At 34.3% G+C, this 18,840-nt stretch overlaps 1 protein-coding gene across 1 annotated transcript; it reads right to left on the minus strand.

The window, feature by feature from the left end:
- Positions 1 to 1,588: 1,588 nt before the first annotated feature.
- Positions 1,589 to 10,524, minus strand: LOC147076670 (uncharacterized). Its single transcript, XM_085941314.1, has 3 exons — positions 10,295 to 10,524; positions 6,623 to 6,775; positions 1,589 to 2,832 (listed from the first exon to the last, which is right to left on the minus strand). Exons 1-3 carry the CDS (start codon positions 10,448 to 10,450, stop codon positions 2,122 to 2,124), a joined length of 1,020 nt encoding a protein of 339 aa, XP_085797440.1. The 5' UTR covers positions 10,451 to 10,524; the 3' UTR covers positions 1,589 to 2,121.
- Between the last annotated feature and the right edge of the window lie 8,316 nt (positions 10,525 to 18,840).

Genomic DNA, 18,840 nt, shown 5'->3' on the forward strand with positions numbered 1-18,840 from the left:
TGTAAGATAATATATTATTATAGTCACTTAAAAACACATAAAATGAAACATTCTGGGCCACGACTAAATATCGAGCCACACCGAGCGACTCTGGTCGCGAGACCAGTCGCGCAACTGGTCTCTTCGGGCGACTTGCCGGCGACCAGAGGGGCAGCTAATAATAATAATGAATGTACACGCAAGTATGCAAAAATACGTTCTATCCGCGGCTTTGTTGCCGACGACTGGTCGCCCAGTGTGGCAGCGCTAAATACATAGTTATATGTTTTCATACATCGCTACCGATCGCCCGACCAGAGAGACCAGAGAGACCGGCAGACCAGACCGAGCGCACGAACGAGATTTTATTGGTCTATAAAACTAATGGATAGCGGCAGCTTGTATACTTGTTACCGCTCTGATGACTTGGATATGGTCCATAGTGCTGTATCCTCCTCTAAAGCTCGTTCTCCTGGCTGGTTCTCGTCTAGTACATATTGCAGACGGTTTGAGAGAATTTTATCTTAGTGGATTTGCATCCTTCTGCCTCTAAGGTGGGTATGGCACTTGCATCTTTATTCTGTGCATATCTTGGACTAGGACTTCCATCTCTCTGCCTCTAATAAATAAAGCCTTTAGCATGACGATTCTTAAAAAAAATCATTCTCCCCAAAAATGGAGTTGCATCCGTCTGCCTCTGAGGTACAGATATTATAGTGACCCTAGTGGCCTATTTTTTACTCTTAAACCATTGGAAACAATCGGCGCTAATTTGACGCCGCTTGTTCTTGGCCTTTCAAAATTTTATTTTTCTGCTAATATCTATTAGTATATAATATATTATTATCTTTCTTGTGAGGGTAATATTTGTTATAATGTAAATCTCATGTTGTGAACGTCTTGAATTTATATTTATTATGTCCACAATATATTGTTTTCTTAAATAAATAAAAAAAAATGTTTCATTTTTTACTTTTCTGATAACCCTACAAATGTATCTACAAATTTAAAAAGATGAGTTTAAATTGAAGTATTTCAATACCTACACAAGTTTTGAAAAATTATTTGAATTGATAATATAATATAAAAGTTGTAGCAGGTTTAGTAAACTCTCGTTAAATTTATTCTGGCTGTTGGTCCACTTTTTTCTCCTTCACTGTCAGTCTCCAAAGGGTTAACATAAAATGAGCCAAAAATGCAGTTATCAGTTTATACCTAAACAAAACCAATACTGTCAGAAAGTGTATTACTTATGTTTCTCCTTTAATCTGCCACCCTAACCAGTGTGTAGTCTGCCTATCCCGACAGGACTCCATTACTTATACCTTTAAATACCTTACAGATCCTTAATTAACTATCTTCTTTTATTCAACGAATAATTCACAAGATCTAAAAATGTAACTTTTCAATTATTGAACATACACAATTTTGAAAACATGATAGCCAATAGTAGCTCAATTTAGAAAACGCTTCAGAGAGTATTAGTTAAAATTTTTCGCAATTAAGTATTACTCCTTTAGCATATTGGGCTATGTGCGTGGGCGCGATACCCGAGAAATACAGGTTCGATTCCTGCGGGCTGTCTTACATTTTTCAAAAAGATTTTTTTCTATTGGTTATAATATATTTTCAAAATTAATGTCGTGCTTTATACATAGTTTAATAAATAATTATTTAAGTAATATCGTACAATATATCTATAGACCATGACATTTTCATAATAATTCACGAACCGGATCTGCAATCTAGTAGATTTCGAGCACTGACTTATTCTACACAATATTATCAAGGGTATACTGACAGAACGCTCTACGTCCTGGTAAAACGCACAAAGGCATAGGATATAATGGTGAGAAAATATAAACATTATTAAATCATATTGATATTTTTTTATTCTGATAGAAAGCATGATAAAGACCTAATGCGTTCTGCGTATACAAAATACAGGTCTTGTAACATGTCGTATATTGTGTTTGCCATAAAGGTTAGTCTTTATAATGTAGAAAAAATGTTTTTAAATCATAAAAAAATCTATGTGGGGAACGCTTTGAAAAAAAAAAAAAAAATCTTTTTGCGATTATCTCAGAACTTGTTTTATTGAGTTAATGCTTTCTGTCAGCATAACCTTAATATGTTATTCAATCAATCATGGTGCAATTTCTTGTGCCTTTTCATATTGCTTCTGTTAGCGAACGTGTAAGAGCATATATCACATTCGTAAGGTTTATCGCCACTGTGAATCCTCGAATGGATAATCAGGTCGTCTTTTCTTCTACATGTGTAAAAACATATATTACATTTATAGGGCTTTTCGTTGTTATGTATCATTTTATGATTCTTTAGGTGAATACTCTGTTTGCACTGGTACGAGCACAGATCACACTGATACGGTTTGACAGAGGCGTGGATCTTGTTGTGCGTCTTCAGCGAACTCTTCTGCGTGCACGCGTAGGAGCATATATCACACGTGAAGGGCTTTTCGCCAGTGTGATTCATTTGGTGCGCCTTCAGATGCGCTTTTCGACTGCTTGTGTATGAGCACAAATCGCATTTGAATGGTTTAACGTCGTTATGGATGACTTTGTGCCTGTCCAAAACGGCTTTTCCTTTACATGTATAGCTGCACATATCACACTTAAGATTCTTCGTTGTATTAACCGAAGATTTGACACATTTGCATTTGTTCTTATTACATTTTTTGCAGATATTATTTTTATTTCCAATATCCGAACGTTTGGTAGTTTTAACAGCAGTACATATTTTATCCGAGATTTCTTTCTTTATGTCAGTTTCTTGTATTGTTACATCAAAATGTGTTTTTTGTTCTTCAATTTCGCTTTTGGTAGTCATCAACTGCAACATAAAATAATTTATTTATTTATTTACGAATACAAAACATTGTGGACATAAAAAATCTGAATTCAAGACGTACACAACATGAGATTGACATTATGACAAATATTACAATATAGAATATAATAATAATAATAATAGAAAAAGAAATTAAATCAAAACATACTTAAGTACAATTTAACACAGAAAAATAAAGATTCAAAAACAAAATGCAAAGTACATCACTGAAAATGTCTATGTCTTGCACCCCTCGCTAATGGTGCATGATAGACTTGACAGGAGAAATCAGTGTTGCCATATTTTGAAAGTGGAATTATAGTACAGTGACTTCAAAATTATAGTATTTCGGCCAAAAATATAGTACACGTTGAATGACCAATAATTTTCTGCATTTTCAAAAAATTAAACGTGGGGTAATTAACGTCTTGTTTTTTTAGACAAAATTCAAATGTTAAGTCAGTGGTTTCCAAACTTTATGTTACTACGCCTCCCTTTTAAAAAATCTGATCTAGGCGCCACCCCCCCCCCGTATTTCATTAAATAATATAGACACCTTTTTAAATAGTCAACAATGTACCTACTTACGAATACAAAAAAAAATAAACAAGGTTTTACTGCTTATATTACATTATTTTTTGACGAATGTGCTTGTTTATTAGCACAATCAATTTCAATAGTAGTCAATCCAAATTCACTTCGTTCATTGACAAATGGATTCTATCATGGACTCCACATCCTGAAGCGGACCCTCGGGTCAGGATTTTTCAACCACATATTTAAAATATTTAATAGTTCCGAAATAAAGCAGCACCGCAGGCGACTTTTTTTGCTATTAATAAAATAATGTGAAAAGTGCATTAGCAAACTAACCAAGAACTCAATAAATAGATTTTTGTTTGCTTTAATATATCTGGCGTAGAAATCATTTAAAAGTGGAGACATGGCGAACTTTTTTTTTGTCATTTTGATTTCCTAAGCTCCAATTTGTTATGAATGCCTTCACTTTGTCGTTTTAAATCAGTGAATGCATTAGTGGTCCTTGGATTGATTTATTCACTCAATTTTTTTAAAATTTCAACCAAATAGACAAGTTTAACAACAAAATTATCGTTCCTAAACTAAATTAATTATGATTAATTAAATAATTAATTATCCTAAATTATGATTAATCTCACCCATTTATTTCATTTTTTTACGAGATAGCCATTGCGCTTCACAATAGTATAGAAGTGAGGATTATAAAATTAGTCTCCATATTTGCAGAAAGGTTTGAAAACAACCTTTTATAGGACTGTTTTTTTGTGTAGTTTATAACTAGCGGCCGTTTTATGAACTATGCTTTTGCAAACTGCAAACCTGTGGCTAACATCACCCTTTTTTAGACATGGGGATAATTTTTTTTTTGCTTCTCACGGATTATTTTGACGTTGTTTTTCTTCTATTGGCACCTTTTTCCGATTTCTCAAAATTATAGTATTTTGGGCGTACTATACCTGTTTTATATCGTACATAGTACGCAGACGAAAATTATAGTACAAATACTATAATTATAGTACGGTTGGCAACACTGGTTCCAATCCAGAATAAATCATGGCTGCGACCACGTAGGTAATTGGCAGGCGCATGTAAATTCAAATTTATTAGGACACCAGGATTGGAAACCATCCCTCGCGCTAACAAGCAAAAGTGTTTCAAGAGAAGAAGAAACCGACGAGATTCAAGAGAGTGAAAAGTAAGCATGCCTTGTAGATAGGCAGTCGGAAAATAATCATTTGACGAATTATTGATAGGAAAATAGTTAAATGTCCTAAAATAAAGACATCGAAGAAATTTCTTCTGGACGCGTTCTAAAATAAGCTTATAGGAAACCTCATAAGGACACCAGATAATCGACCCATATTCAAGAATGCTACGCACAAATGAGACGTAGAGTGTACGTAATACATTTGGATTCTGTTATTATGTTATGATGTTGTTAACACTCGTTACTATAATGTCACTGTAGGCTACTAAGCACATTCAACTGAAAATATTTCAGTTATAATGCACTTCGTCATCTTAATATTAGAATCATAAATATTAAATAATTAAAATGTAGTCATTTTCAAAATCGATTCAATTATTTATTTATTTATTTCGAAAAAGAGTATTATGGCATAACAGCTATTGTCCAATGCTCATAATACATAATAAATACAAGTTATAAAAATGACTTAAGGCTATACCTCAGCTGAGGCATGGTCTAAAAAGATCTTAATTATTATATATTAAAGATAATAATTTCAACCAAAAAGCTTTAACAACAAAATTATGATTCCTAAACAATAATTTGCCTCAAATTTTAACATAATGATTTGACCCTTTTATTTCATTATTTCACGAGATGGTTAGCGCCCTCCACAATAGTATAGAAGTGAGGTATTATAAAATTAGACTCCATATTTTCAGACAGGTTTGCAAACAACCTTTTATATGACATTTTATATGATATTTATATTTTGAGTAGTTTATAACTGGCGGCCATTTTATAAACAATGCTTTTGCAAACTGCAAACCTGTGACTACATTATTTGTGTTGAACTTTACGCGCCTCCCAGTTTGGAAATCGCTGGTCTAAAAAGATCGTGACTAGGCGACACAAAACAAATAGACGTGCAAACAGGTCAACTATTGCTCTCCGAATGGCAACGCGGCCGAAATTTCGTTCCACATAAAGTTGAAAATTATTTGCCGTTTCACTTATGTACGCTCTTAATTACAAATAACAACCAATATGACAAGAACGTAGAAGAGAAAGTATTTGCTTATGTAAATATTAAAGTAAAACGAATAAAATACAATTATAAATTTAACCTAGTTAACACGTCCAGAAACGTGATATGGTAAAAAAAATCAATCTTTATGGTGCCATCAACTAAATTAATCGCACGATACACAGCATCATGAAACATCACATACGTCCTGCGACGGGGTATCATGAAGACCGTAGAGTTACGAGTGATATTGGTGGGACATGTGAAGTTGTTGAAAAAAAAAAGAAATTGAAAAGGCGCTGGCCTTCCACCCGAGAGTTCTGGGTACGATTCCCGGTCATGACAAAAACATTTATGTATTTTTCTCAAAGCATGGGTGTTTGTGATTGTTCAAAATTAATAACAACCACCTTGCACGAAAAAGCAAGGACATGGTTATTAATAATTCTAAAAAAAAATCTGATGACAATAAAAATAGATAGGTTCCTAGTAGTTACAGATAGGAAGAGAGTATGTAACCTTTTTTTGAAAAAGGAAAACCTGCAAGTAGGTAGCTTGTTAAATAATATGAATAAAGATTTCACTGTTAAATCAGGTTAAAATCAATGACATTTCCAGTGATAGTTCCAATATTAAATTATACATATTTGATAGTAGATTCCTTGAACACGTATTTTTTCCCCTGCGGCGCTTATACTATAATCTGCTTTGTTAGTGAAAGTATACATTAAAGATTTTGATTAAGGGTTTGTATAATTTATACAAACTAATTACTGAACCCATGGATTTATTAGGTTGGGAAAATAAAAATTTGTCCACGATGAACGAGCGGCTCACGCGTCAGCTTATAATGTCGTGGATTTGGAGAATACACATACCCATTGCTTTTCAATGTGTGTTTGGAGTCATTGTATGGACCTAATAAGTTGAGTAAATGACTAACATCAATTTCTCGTAAAAACAAAAATCTGTTAATTAATAGTCAAAAAACAAAAAGAAATTACTGATAATAATATAATATAAACAAATGAAATTACCTCATTTATGGTGGGACGTTCGGAATAGGAACATCCGGCCAGAGGGTCATGATCTGTTATTGGAAGAACTGAATTCTTGTCTACTTCACCTTCGCAGTCATCCATCTGGTAATCATTTTCGGCTTTTACATTTATGATGGGAACTCTACCACTCTAGAATAGGAATCGAAAAAACACTTTAGACATTAGAAAAATAGATATGAAACAAACATGATTTATAAAAAATGAATCCAAATGAAAAAGATTATCGAGTATTCAAACCATTTCAGAAAAAAAAACATCACTATCAAATGTTTTCGTAAAAATTACAAAGGTATAAGGCATAAAGCCCATTGACGCAGCGAGTGCGGCGCCCGCGCAAAATTTCTACAAGTGGCGCGTAAATCAACGAAAATACAACGTAATCAAATACGCCAGCGCCCACTGGATTTGACGACGTATTTTACGCGCCCGCCGCATGAATCATCGTTTTTTCGCGAATCACCGCTTCTCGGCGATACGAATGAAAGAAAATACAATGGAGTCCATTCATTGAACACGGCTACCAAAATTACGATGCTCGAGGCCTCGTCGATCGACGGGCGAAAAGCAATTATTTAATAACAGAGAATCATTGTTTAATTTTATTGCGTGTCCAGTTTATCGCTGGTTGAATAATGTCGTCGTAAATTTTAATTACAAGCCCCGAAATAATATAATATTTTTATTGCTTTGTTATGAGAGGCGCTGTAATAATATATATTTTGTGCTGCTTGGGCCGCTTATTACATAGGTGAAGGGTAATGCGCGGGAAGAGACGTGTGATTATGGTTATGAATAAACGCTGCATTCGCCGACTTCACCCGCTCGACGCATTCTGTGAGCACTATCGCTTATAATAAATGACAGCTGATTCAACAACCAGAGACGAAAGACTCCATAATAAGCTTTTATCTAAAGCCTACCTTCTTAATAAAAATAATTTTTGATTACTTATAAACGTATTTAAATAATAACTTCACTATTTTATATTCTACAAAAATTATATAATTTACTAACGACACCTGTTTGTAGAAATTATAAATTGATTGTCAGTTTGCTCAACCAGACGGACATGTATAGGTAAATCATTCTACAGCGACACCATAGGCAATTTGCGAATGTATTGAATTGCTTGCGACAATGCCTGTTTCAATGCTAGCAAACAATACCACTACATCTGCAAGCCGCGTTTGCCGTACCCATGGTGCCACTGTATAATGATGTCTCAGTTACCAACCACAGCCTACATACCTTCAAAAGGCACACATCGCCTCTCTAGATATGGTAAATTAATTACTTCCAGACAATATTTAATTGAACCACACAAATTACATTTCATAATAATATGACATGATATTAACTTAATATACCCCACGACCCCTTGACAGTGACGTCCCGTTGGGTAGGCAGATTGAGCGTCGCTTGAGGGCGGCAGTTATTCGAAGGGTGGCAAATCGAGGAGAATCATTTGGTATATATATAAATAGCTACCTACCTAAACTTAATAATAATGAAATATCTTTCCATTAAAAAAATCAGCTCACTGGTTGGAAACAAAATGTATTAATTTACATAAAAGGTTTAACAAGAATGTATTATTTTTGTCGAGTTCACGATGTCTAGTTTACTTCCGTTGTCCTTCGACGTCGATGGTGACCAGAAACGACACGTGCATGGAAGATAAAAAATACTGTATAAAAAAATGTGGCGGCATTTTGGCGCTGCCCAAGGGCGGAATTTCGTCTAGGGACGTCACTGCCCCTTGACCAAAGGGTTAAATGTAAATTGTACGTATTACATTTCACCGTAGCACAGTTCGCCGTAAGTTTTCTTATTGGAAAGATATGAGCGTGGCGTATACTATACGGTCATCTCTATAATAGCACCGAGATGAAAAAAATCGCGTTATTCGTGAAACATTGCAGAAAATAATGGTCCAATTTTATTAGATCCTTACCTAACGTAACAAAACAAATAATCTAGTAAGTATATCGGTTATTTTAAAAATTTGTTTGCCGCTGGCTTCCTGTAAACCGACAAGAACCGTGTTTTATTTAGACATGATTTTATCTCAGTACTATACAACCCAAACAGGTTGGAAGGTCTTTCACCTATCCCGTGCGTCCAATGCAACTAGTGCGTTGCCATTAGCTATTATTAGCATGTTCATTAAATAGTGATTAACTGGTTCGCATGGGATGTGTGTCATTTAGTGCTAATACCGCAACTGGCGCGTTTGGAGCAGTTGGCCATTAGATATAATTATCGTGTTATTTAAAGGGTTAGCAGTGATTGTGTTAACATTTCACTGTAAAGTGTGATACGGCGAAGTGCATACGTACAAATTTCCGGACACGTGAACAAAGTACCTAGGTAAAGTCTCGTCAGAAGTGTCTAAAATGGATATGATAGAATATTGGTAGTATGCATTAATCATTGGATATTGAATGATATGCGTCAATTACATTGAGCTACTTTACGAGCTGTTTGTTGGCGAATTTTAAAGCAGGCGATTCAGCTACTGCGATTGTGATGATGACACACAAAACGTTCCATTCGCTGAGAAGCCAACAAGCTAGCGACTATTTTGATAGATCGTAGTTTGTTTTTTACCGGGAGGTCGCTACTACGCTTTACTGCGCAGACGCAGTAGACCCACACGCCGGCGTGTAGCGTGTAAAGTTGACCGGCTTTCAACTTTTCTCGATATATTCTTTACAACCTGCTTGTTAGCTTGTTTGATGATGACTAGGGAATCCAATCCCGGGATCCCGGGATCCCGAGCTATTTTCGATACCTATGAATCCCGGGATTGATAAACATAATCCCGGGATTTCGGGATTGATTTTTTTATCAATTTTTATGGAAAATATAACAGAAAAAATACTTTTAATACAAAATAACTACATTAGAAATAAACTGAGTTTGAATGAAGTTTGATGTGTAGGTTGCCGATTCATTTTATTTTTTCACATAGATTATTAAAAATGAGAAAGATTGGTAAAAAAAACAATGCTTCGCACTTTTAACAAAGTAATTCCACCATGATATCATACGTTTTACGGCAGTTTCATATTTGGCTGACTAATTAGATTTATGAAGCGGAAAGGCCATAAGTACGCCATGATTATTTGCTTTACTATTTTAAATCTCGCTGATCTATTCATTATGTCTTTACTATCAGAAATAGCAATCTCATATTAAATTCACATTATTATTTATATTACAATATTATTTACTCCTATTAAACTTGTGTATTTCCAAGATTTAACGTATACAATATTAACAATAAATGTCTTAAATATTATAAATTATACTAGATTTATTTTTGACCGATTTTATCAATGTTATTTGTAAATATAAAAATTTAATATTAACAATGGAAAAAAATCCCAATCCCGGGACCAGTCCCGGGATCCCGGGATTGTCAAATTGTAATCCCGAAATCCCGGGATCAGAATTTTGGCTCGGGATTGGATTCCCTAATGATGACACTGGACGACCTTACAGGCAGATTGTAAATACGCCAACAAACAGCTCATAAAGTAGATCAATGTCATTGTCGCAATAAACACTCAAAAATTGTTACCTACATAACAAGAATGATGGGTCAACTTGAGAATTTTGTGTAATTATTGACGTAAAACTAACCTCAAAATTAGTATCGTCGACATTCTCTTGTTTTATGTAAGTATTTTGGACGTCAGATCTGTTTAGACTACTTATTGGAACGTCAAACCAAACTGCACTGGACGATTGTCCATCTAAATTGGATTCGTCTGGGTTTGGTTCGCGTTTTATATCCATTTTAAATGTTTGTATTATTCTAACGTCAAAAAGAGCGTCTATCGTGGCACCATAGTACAATAATCTATATTTATAACCATAGACAATAAAATATCGCACCCCCAGAAGTACACTGTAGTAGGTATGTATTTTTGTCATTTGCCAGGAGAACCGAAACAAACTTTTTGAACCATGTTTATGGCACTAACTTTATTTATTGCGTAATAGCTTTACAATGTCCATTTTTTTTTGTAGAATTGGAAAAAAATAAGTAGGTACTTATATCTTTCTATTGGCATTAATATGAAGATTAAAAATACAGTATTTTTTGTTAAAAAAAACCAATTTTGAGTTACTTTTTTGTTGTTCTAGGAAATTAAAATAAACTCTGCTGTCAAAATCAGTATTGTAACAAACTACTCAGTGCTGCCCTTTACTGCCCTGAGCTCCGAAGATTGGTTGAATGCATTGATATACTACTAGATGAGCAGTTCCCATACAAGTGTCATTTTAAAAACGTACCACAAAAGATATAACAAATATCGTCTTATAATATTTCCTTGTACCTAGGTATAATGCGTTAAGACCGTTAACATGGATTCCCGAATTTCACCCGTATTGCCCTGGCTGTGAAACTAAATTTGCGTTCTTGGGATAGTGAGCCTAAGGTTGGCTGCAACGCAAAACAGACAGAGCAAGTCGTCATGCGCTGACTATTAGTTAGAGTAAGATGCAAGCTAGATCGGGCTTACTCAGTAAGTTTTAACAAAGGCAGAGTCGCTGATAATCGGGCGTCATTTTAAGAAGCATATGATTCATCCAGTAGTATATCAATGAAAGCAGCTCACTGGTTGGAAACAAAATGTATTAATTAATATAAAAGGTTTAACAGTACTGAATTTTTTTTTGACTTCTCAAAGTGTAAGAAGCCAATAAAAATGTCAATGTCTATGAGCAACTTGTAAAGTAGCTCAATGTCATCTAGCTATTAACGTCACCTTTTTATAGATGTAGACAAAATTTCAAAAGCTAGGTATTTTAGTTCTCCGGAGCAGATTGAGAGCAATTTATTATCTATTGCCACCCTTCGTCCCAACCCTTCGCACGCCGCGATTGTGTCAGCGAGCCAGGTACCTGAAATGGGGTCTTTCGCTGGATACCTCAGGTAGAATGAATGTTTCATACGGAGTACCGTACCTTCCTAATTTGTTCAACTGACGAATTTCTTTGTTAGGTGATTATTATTACCTACCGATTAAATACTAAGACCATTGATATACTACTAGATGAGCAGTTCCCATACAAGTGTCATTTTAAAAATGTACCACAAAAGATATTACGAATATCGTCTTATAATATTTCCTTGTAGGTATAATGCGTTAAGACCGTTAACATGTATTCCCGAATATCACCCGTATTGCCCTGGCTGTAAAACTAAATTTACGTTCTTGGGATAGTGAACCTAAGGGTGCCTGCAACGCAAAACAGACAGAGCAAGTCGTCATGTGCTGACTATTAGTTAGAGTAAGATGCAAGCTAGACCGGGCTTACTCAGTAAGTTTTAACAAAGGCCGACTCGCTGAAAATCTTAAGAAGCATATGATTCATCCAGTAGTATATCAATGGTTGAATGCGACTGTTTCGTCTGAAAAATCATCTTGCTGTTGCGTCGACATAATATTGTTGCATCCTTCTCGGGCTCCGAGTCGGAGGGTCGAAGTCATAAACAAACACTTACAAAATATAAATGTATCAATACGTTTCAAAGTTGATGTGCGCTTTATTCACAAGCAACATTGAATCTCAGTTCTCGGAAGGTTTGTTTGGCGCACTGATGTGACGGCCGGCTAATACCTCAATGACATTGAGCTACTTTACAAGCTGCTTGTTGGCGAATTAAAAAACGCGGGAGTCAACTAGTGAGATTGTGATGATGACACACAAAACTTTCCACTCGCTCAGAAGCCAACAAGCTAGCGAGTTGAAACCGTCATTTTCGGTACTAGTTTGACAGGACGTATTGAGTATTTCGAATTTTTACCGGGAGGTCACTACTATCGCTCTACTGCGCAGACGTAGTAGGCCTACACGCCAGAGTGTAGCGTGTTAAATTGACAGGCTTTCAACATGTCTCGTAAGATTCTTTACAATCTGCTTATTATTGTTCGATGATGACACTGGGAGAGTTTACAAGTAGATTGTAAATGAGCTCAATGTCATTGAGGCTTTTAAGAGACAAACAAGTTAAATAATCCTTTTTATTATCTTATATTCGCTTTGAATGGCAATACCAGTGTTGCCAACCGTACTATAATTATAGTATTTGTACTATAATTTTCGTCTGCGTACTATGTACGATATAAAACAGGTATAGTACGCCCAAAATACTATAATTTTGAGAAATCGGAAAAAAAGTTGCCAATAGAAGAAAAACAACGTCAAAATAATCCGTGAGAAGCAAAAAAAATAACCCCATGTCTAAAAGAAAGTGACGTTAGCCACAGGTTTGCAGTTTGCAAATGCATAATTCATAAAACGGCCGCTAGTTATAAACTACACAAAAAAACAGTCCTATTAGAGATTGTTTGCAAACCTTTCTGCAAATATGGAGACTAATTTTATAATCCCTCACTTCTATACTACTGTGAAGCGCAATGGGTATCTCGTAAAAAATGAAATAAAAGGGTCAAGTTAATCATAATGTTGAAATTTGAGACAAATTTGTTTAGGAACGATAATTTTGTTGTTAAACTTGTCTATTTGGTTGAAATTATTAAAAAAATTGAGTGAATAAATCAATCCAAGGATCACTAATGCATTCACTGATTTAAAACGACAAAAGTGAAGGCATTCATAAAAATTGGAGCTTAGGAAATCAAAATGACAAAAAAAAAGTTCGGCATGTGTCCACTTTTAAATAATTTCTACGCCAGATATATTAAAGCAAATAAAAATCTATCTTTCTTTCTTTTCTTGGTTAGTTTGCTAATGCACTTATCACATTATTTTATTATTAGCAAAAAAAGTCGCCTGCGGCGCTGCTTTATTTCGAAGCTATTAAATATTTTGAATATGTGGTTGAAAAATCCTGACCCGGGGGGTCCGCTTCAGGATGTGGGGTCCATGATAGAATCCATTTGTCAATGAACGAAGATGAATTTGGATTGATTACTATTGGAATTGATTGTGCTAATAAACAAGCATATTCGTCAAAAAATAATGTAATATAAGTAGTAAAACCTTGTTTATTTTTTTTTTTCATTTTTGTATTCTTAAGTAGGTACATTGTTTACTATTTAAAAAGGTGTTTGTATTATTACATGAAATAAGGGGGGGAGGCGCCTAGATTAGATTTTTTAAAAGGGAGGAATAGTAACCTAGAGTTTGGGAACCACTGACTTAACATTTGAATTTTGTCTAAAAAAACAAGACGTTAATTACCCCACGTATGCAGAAAATTATTGGTCATTCAACGCGTACTATATTTTTTGCCGAAATACTATAATTTTGAAGTCACTGTACTATAATTCCACTTTCAAAATATGGCAACACTGGGCAATACCAACGTCTTTAATTTTTGTCTATGATAAAAACTCACCGCAGCTCTTGCGTATTATAATATTATTGCTCAATTTATACACCAATTACACAAAAAATGGACGTGAAACGAGAACCAGATGAATTTGAATCTTACACAAAAAGCTGGCATTCGCCTGACCTGACAATAATTCATTCAAACCATCAGATCGCCGACACGAAACCAATAAAGCAAGATGACAGTTCAACAATTGAGGTTAGGTTTAAAAATCTTTTTATTATGATTTTCAGTATATTTTGACGAAATGTCATGTTGATTTACCTATTTGTTAGGGTTACGAAATGCGTATTAAAACATTACGCCGTGATATTTATATGTACTTTCCTAAATATTAATATACTTCGCAGTGTTTTAGTGGGACAATAAATATTGCTTCAATCTAGGCATACTATTTCGGCAAAGCTCGATCATCTAGTCTTTTTGTGATACATTTAATTTTTCCAATCAATTAGTTATTACTAGAGACCGGATTATGTGCAACATAAAAAGCTTGAAATACCTATGCATGGAAATAGTGTCAAAATATGCAACATTAAATAATAAAAATTACAAGATAAAAAGAACTTTTTATATACCTACAACGTTTTAAAATTTTCTGTTGAATTATTATGCTCAATATGCTCAAACTTGTACTTGATAATTATGAAGTACTTAAATAAAAAACAAACAAACATAGAATACTGAAATGTCATTTTGACATTTCATTTTAATTTCAATAGTAACGCACGTATATATTAATAATTTAGTTGCCAGGACCACCCTCTTAGCAACCAATAATAGTTTTACTTTTTACGGATTTTTCTGAAATAACTTTCCATACAAAACAGAATTAACTGAAAACGAATTCAATTCCGCTTAAAGATGGCTAAAAGTATTAAAATAATGCATTGGCATCGTGTTCTGATATATTCTAAAAATTTCAAATGTCTAGCTATTCGGGAAGTTAGTTAAAAATCGATTGCAAGATTTGTACTGGACAAACAACCACCGGACAAACAAGAATACGGGCTAATAAAAACGTTGTAAAAAATAATGATTTTTGGATTTTTTATTTCAAAATCAACATACCTACAATTTGTAAGTATCGACGATAATAAATTATTTATTAACAATCATGTAACATTTTGTTACTTACCCTTGTAAGCGTTAACAATCGGGTACTTACTGTTCCAAATGTTCGGTAGGTAGTAAGATTGTGTTTTCGATCACTCAAAATAATTAATAAAAGAGAAAAAGGACCATTCCACATCCACTGAGGTAACTGGGCAGTATTTGAATTTGGGTGCTATGTGAGCACTTATTGTTTCTGGCAAAAGTTCACCCGTTCCATTGAGGCAATACTTCAGCTGAGGCATGGTCTAAAAAGATCGTGACTACGCGATGCGCGGATTGTGCAAACGACGCGTGACGAACAAAACATAATTTGTCATAAAAATTAAACATGCGTACATTTAATGTTATGTTTATTTTTATATTAGTATTAATAATTATATATTCATTGACATGTTTACTTCTTCGACTAAATGCGTAACGTTTTTTAGTCATTTTTACACGATTTAAGAATATATTCCTCCGACGACATCACAAAACAATGTGCTCACAGCTCGAGTAATTGGCAACGAGCGCAAAGTTACGTCCCTCCTATAAAACTATCATTGTAAATGCAATGGAAATGTTCCTAGTCAGCTACCTACGAAAAGACATTTTTTTTCGGGAGGCATGGTGCACATTAAATATTGCACATTATAAATAAAAAAACTAAACTGATGCAATGAGCGCGTCGACAATATCATGCGTAATTTAATTGCCTAGTTGGAGGAGTGCTGCAGTAGACGAACGCGACGCAGAACGGTATCATCCGTCCTTATATCGCGTGTGTCTGTGTTTTACATGGCCTCAATATACACTACCAAAACAATAGACGCGCGGCTGCTAAGTGCCAAAGGGGGGGGCTGACAGGGCTGTAGCCTGGGGCCCGATGTGGCAGATGAAATAGTTAAATGAGATAAACACACCGTAAATTTTATTTTATAATTATTTTTAGTGTCTCCTTACTAATGAAAATTACTATTTATCCAACATGGCGAAGGGTCAGACGTAAATTGGCTATCACAAAAGAGGGTCGCGCTCAGTGCTTTATAATATGATTCTAAGTGCAGACAATTATTCATGCTGATTTATTTAAAAATACGAAAAATCACTAAAAAATACACGGAACACCCTTTATTTTACGCGGAACCCTGGATTTTCACGGAATATCATTTGGGAAACAGTACTATAGAACATTACACTGCCCTTAACCTTAGCGATAGGTTGCGGGGACTGCCAAATATCATGGCCTGGGGGCCCACGTCGGGATATGGGGGCCATGCCCCACATACTCCAAAGTCGCATTTTATAAATGCTTTCAGTGTAGTTATAGCATATCGAGTATGTGGAAACTATGAAACTACATTATAATTAATTTGAGACAGATTGACCGGAAGTTTTAAATAATGACGTATGGCGTTCCATCGGAAACACGAATTTGAAAATCATAAATAAATTTCTTTGAAAACGAAAATTTCTTTTAGTTTAACCACATCCAAGTATGTTTGTAGGTGAAACAGCCAACTTTAAGTACCTAGTTCCATTGTTTATGAGTAATGAAGTTTTAAGTATTAATAGTGAGTACGTAATGTATTGTCAACATAGTTTTTTTTTTTTTATTTATTATGAGTATGTACATATGGCGCCTGGATTCGGAAACATGATTTTTTAAATCAAATTTACGTCTTTAAAACAATTTTTATCAGAATAGCAACATCCAAAAATTTTGGTAGGGATTAGGAATTATCTACTTACTACTGGTTTTTTTTAAACCAACAACCATTTTCAAAATTATTATAATGTTTTTACGTTATTTATTACGTATTATTTATGTATTGTCACTTGTCAGCAGTGCTGCCATCTTTTACTATGCTGATTATAGTACAAAGGCGTATTAATTATAGTATAACATTATAGTATTTCTGAAAAATATATAGTACAGGAACATTTTCCGTCTTGAATCCTTTAAAATTATGGTATTCTGATATGGAGTAAGATTATAGTATTTTACATTTTTCGCAGAATTAAAATTTTAGTATTGTACTATAATTATAGTATGGTTGGCATCACTGCTTGTCAGTGTGTATTTGCCATTGGTGAGTGGTCATGGTGCCTAAAAATGGCAATAGACAGAACTATTGTTCACGTTTCCTGGTCAATTATTGGGTCTTAACTTACTGATATCATCTCTACTGTATTTGAGGTTAGCTGTATGTAGATACAATGATTCCACAGCACTCATTTAAATTATAGTCATGAATGGTCATTTAGAAACCGCATAATTTATTAATAATACCATTGTTTTAGGTTAACGGTGGAAGCACTGTACCGGCCAAAATTGTGAGTGTCAAATTATCGAAGGAGTTGACTAATGTACATGATACTTACGCAGACGTACATATAGACGAGAAAGACATTAAAAAAGAACTAGGGGAATATAATGAAAAGTTTGCAGATGTGAACATCATATGTCGCAATACTAAACGTGATACATTACCATCGAATATGATAAAACCTGAATTATTAGTGGCTGTTATAAAATTGGAGAAAAAAATGTTTTATAAAGAAAATTTTGTGTGCAACATCTGTTTTGATGTTTTTGAATCTTCTAATATAATGATGCTCCATAAAACGATGCATCAAAACACAATAGCAACAATTAAAAATTCCGTTGCAAAGACATTTAAATGTGATATATGCAATACCTCATTCGCTCGCTCTGGTCACTTGAAATCACACAAAATGACTCATTCAGGCGAGAAGCCATTTAAATGTGATCAATGCAATTACTCATGTATAACGTCAAGTAGGTTGAAATTGCACAAATTGTGTCATTCCCGTGAAAAGCCATTTAAATGTGAAGTATGCAGTTACTCATGCATTATTTTTAAATACATGAAATTGCACAAAATGACTCATTCTGTTGAAAAACCTTTTAAATGTGTTAATTGCAATTACTCATGCACACAGTCTGGTCAAATGAAATTGCATAAAATGACTCATTCTGGTGAAAGACCATTCAAGTGTGATAGTTGCAATTACTCATGCATACGGTCTGGTACCATGAAGACACACAAAATGACTCATTCTGGCGAAATGCCATTTAAGTGTGATAAATGCAATTACTCATGCAAACAGTCAGGTCACATGAAAACACACAAAATGTCTCATTCTGGTGAAAAGCCATTCAAATGTGAAAAATGCGATTACTCGAGCGTATCGTCCGGTCAAATGAAATTACACAAAATGACTCATTCTGATGAAAAGCCATTTAAATGTGATAAATGTAATTACTCATGCAAACAGTCTGGTCAAATGAAAACACACAAAATGACACATTCAGATGAAAAACCTTTTAAATGTAATATATGCAATTACTCATGCAGACAATCTGGTGCCATGAAAACACACAAAATGACTCATTCTGGTGAAAAACCATTTATTTGTGCTGACTGTAATTACTCATGCATAACGACTACTAGTATGAAATTACACAAAATGTCTCATTCTGGTGAAAAGCCATTTCAATGTGATATATGCAATTACTCATGCGCATCGTCTGGTAGCATGAAATTGCACAAAATGACTCATTCTGGTGAAAAGCCTTTTAATTGTGATATGTGTAAATACTCATCCATACAGTATAGTAACCTGAAAATTCACAAAATAAAAATTCACAAAATGACTCATTCTGGTGAAAAGCAATTAAAATGTGTTGGTTTAA

The sequence above is a fragment of the Rhyacophila brunnea genome, unplaced genomic scaffold (genome assembly GCF_057557595.1).
Source record: "Rhyacophila brunnea isolate RB1 unplaced genomic scaffold, BYU_Rbru_1.0 scaffold_13, whole genome shotgun sequence".
Taxonomy (NCBI): Eukaryota; Metazoa; Arthropoda; class Insecta; order Trichoptera; family Rhyacophilidae; genus Rhyacophila; species Rhyacophila brunnea.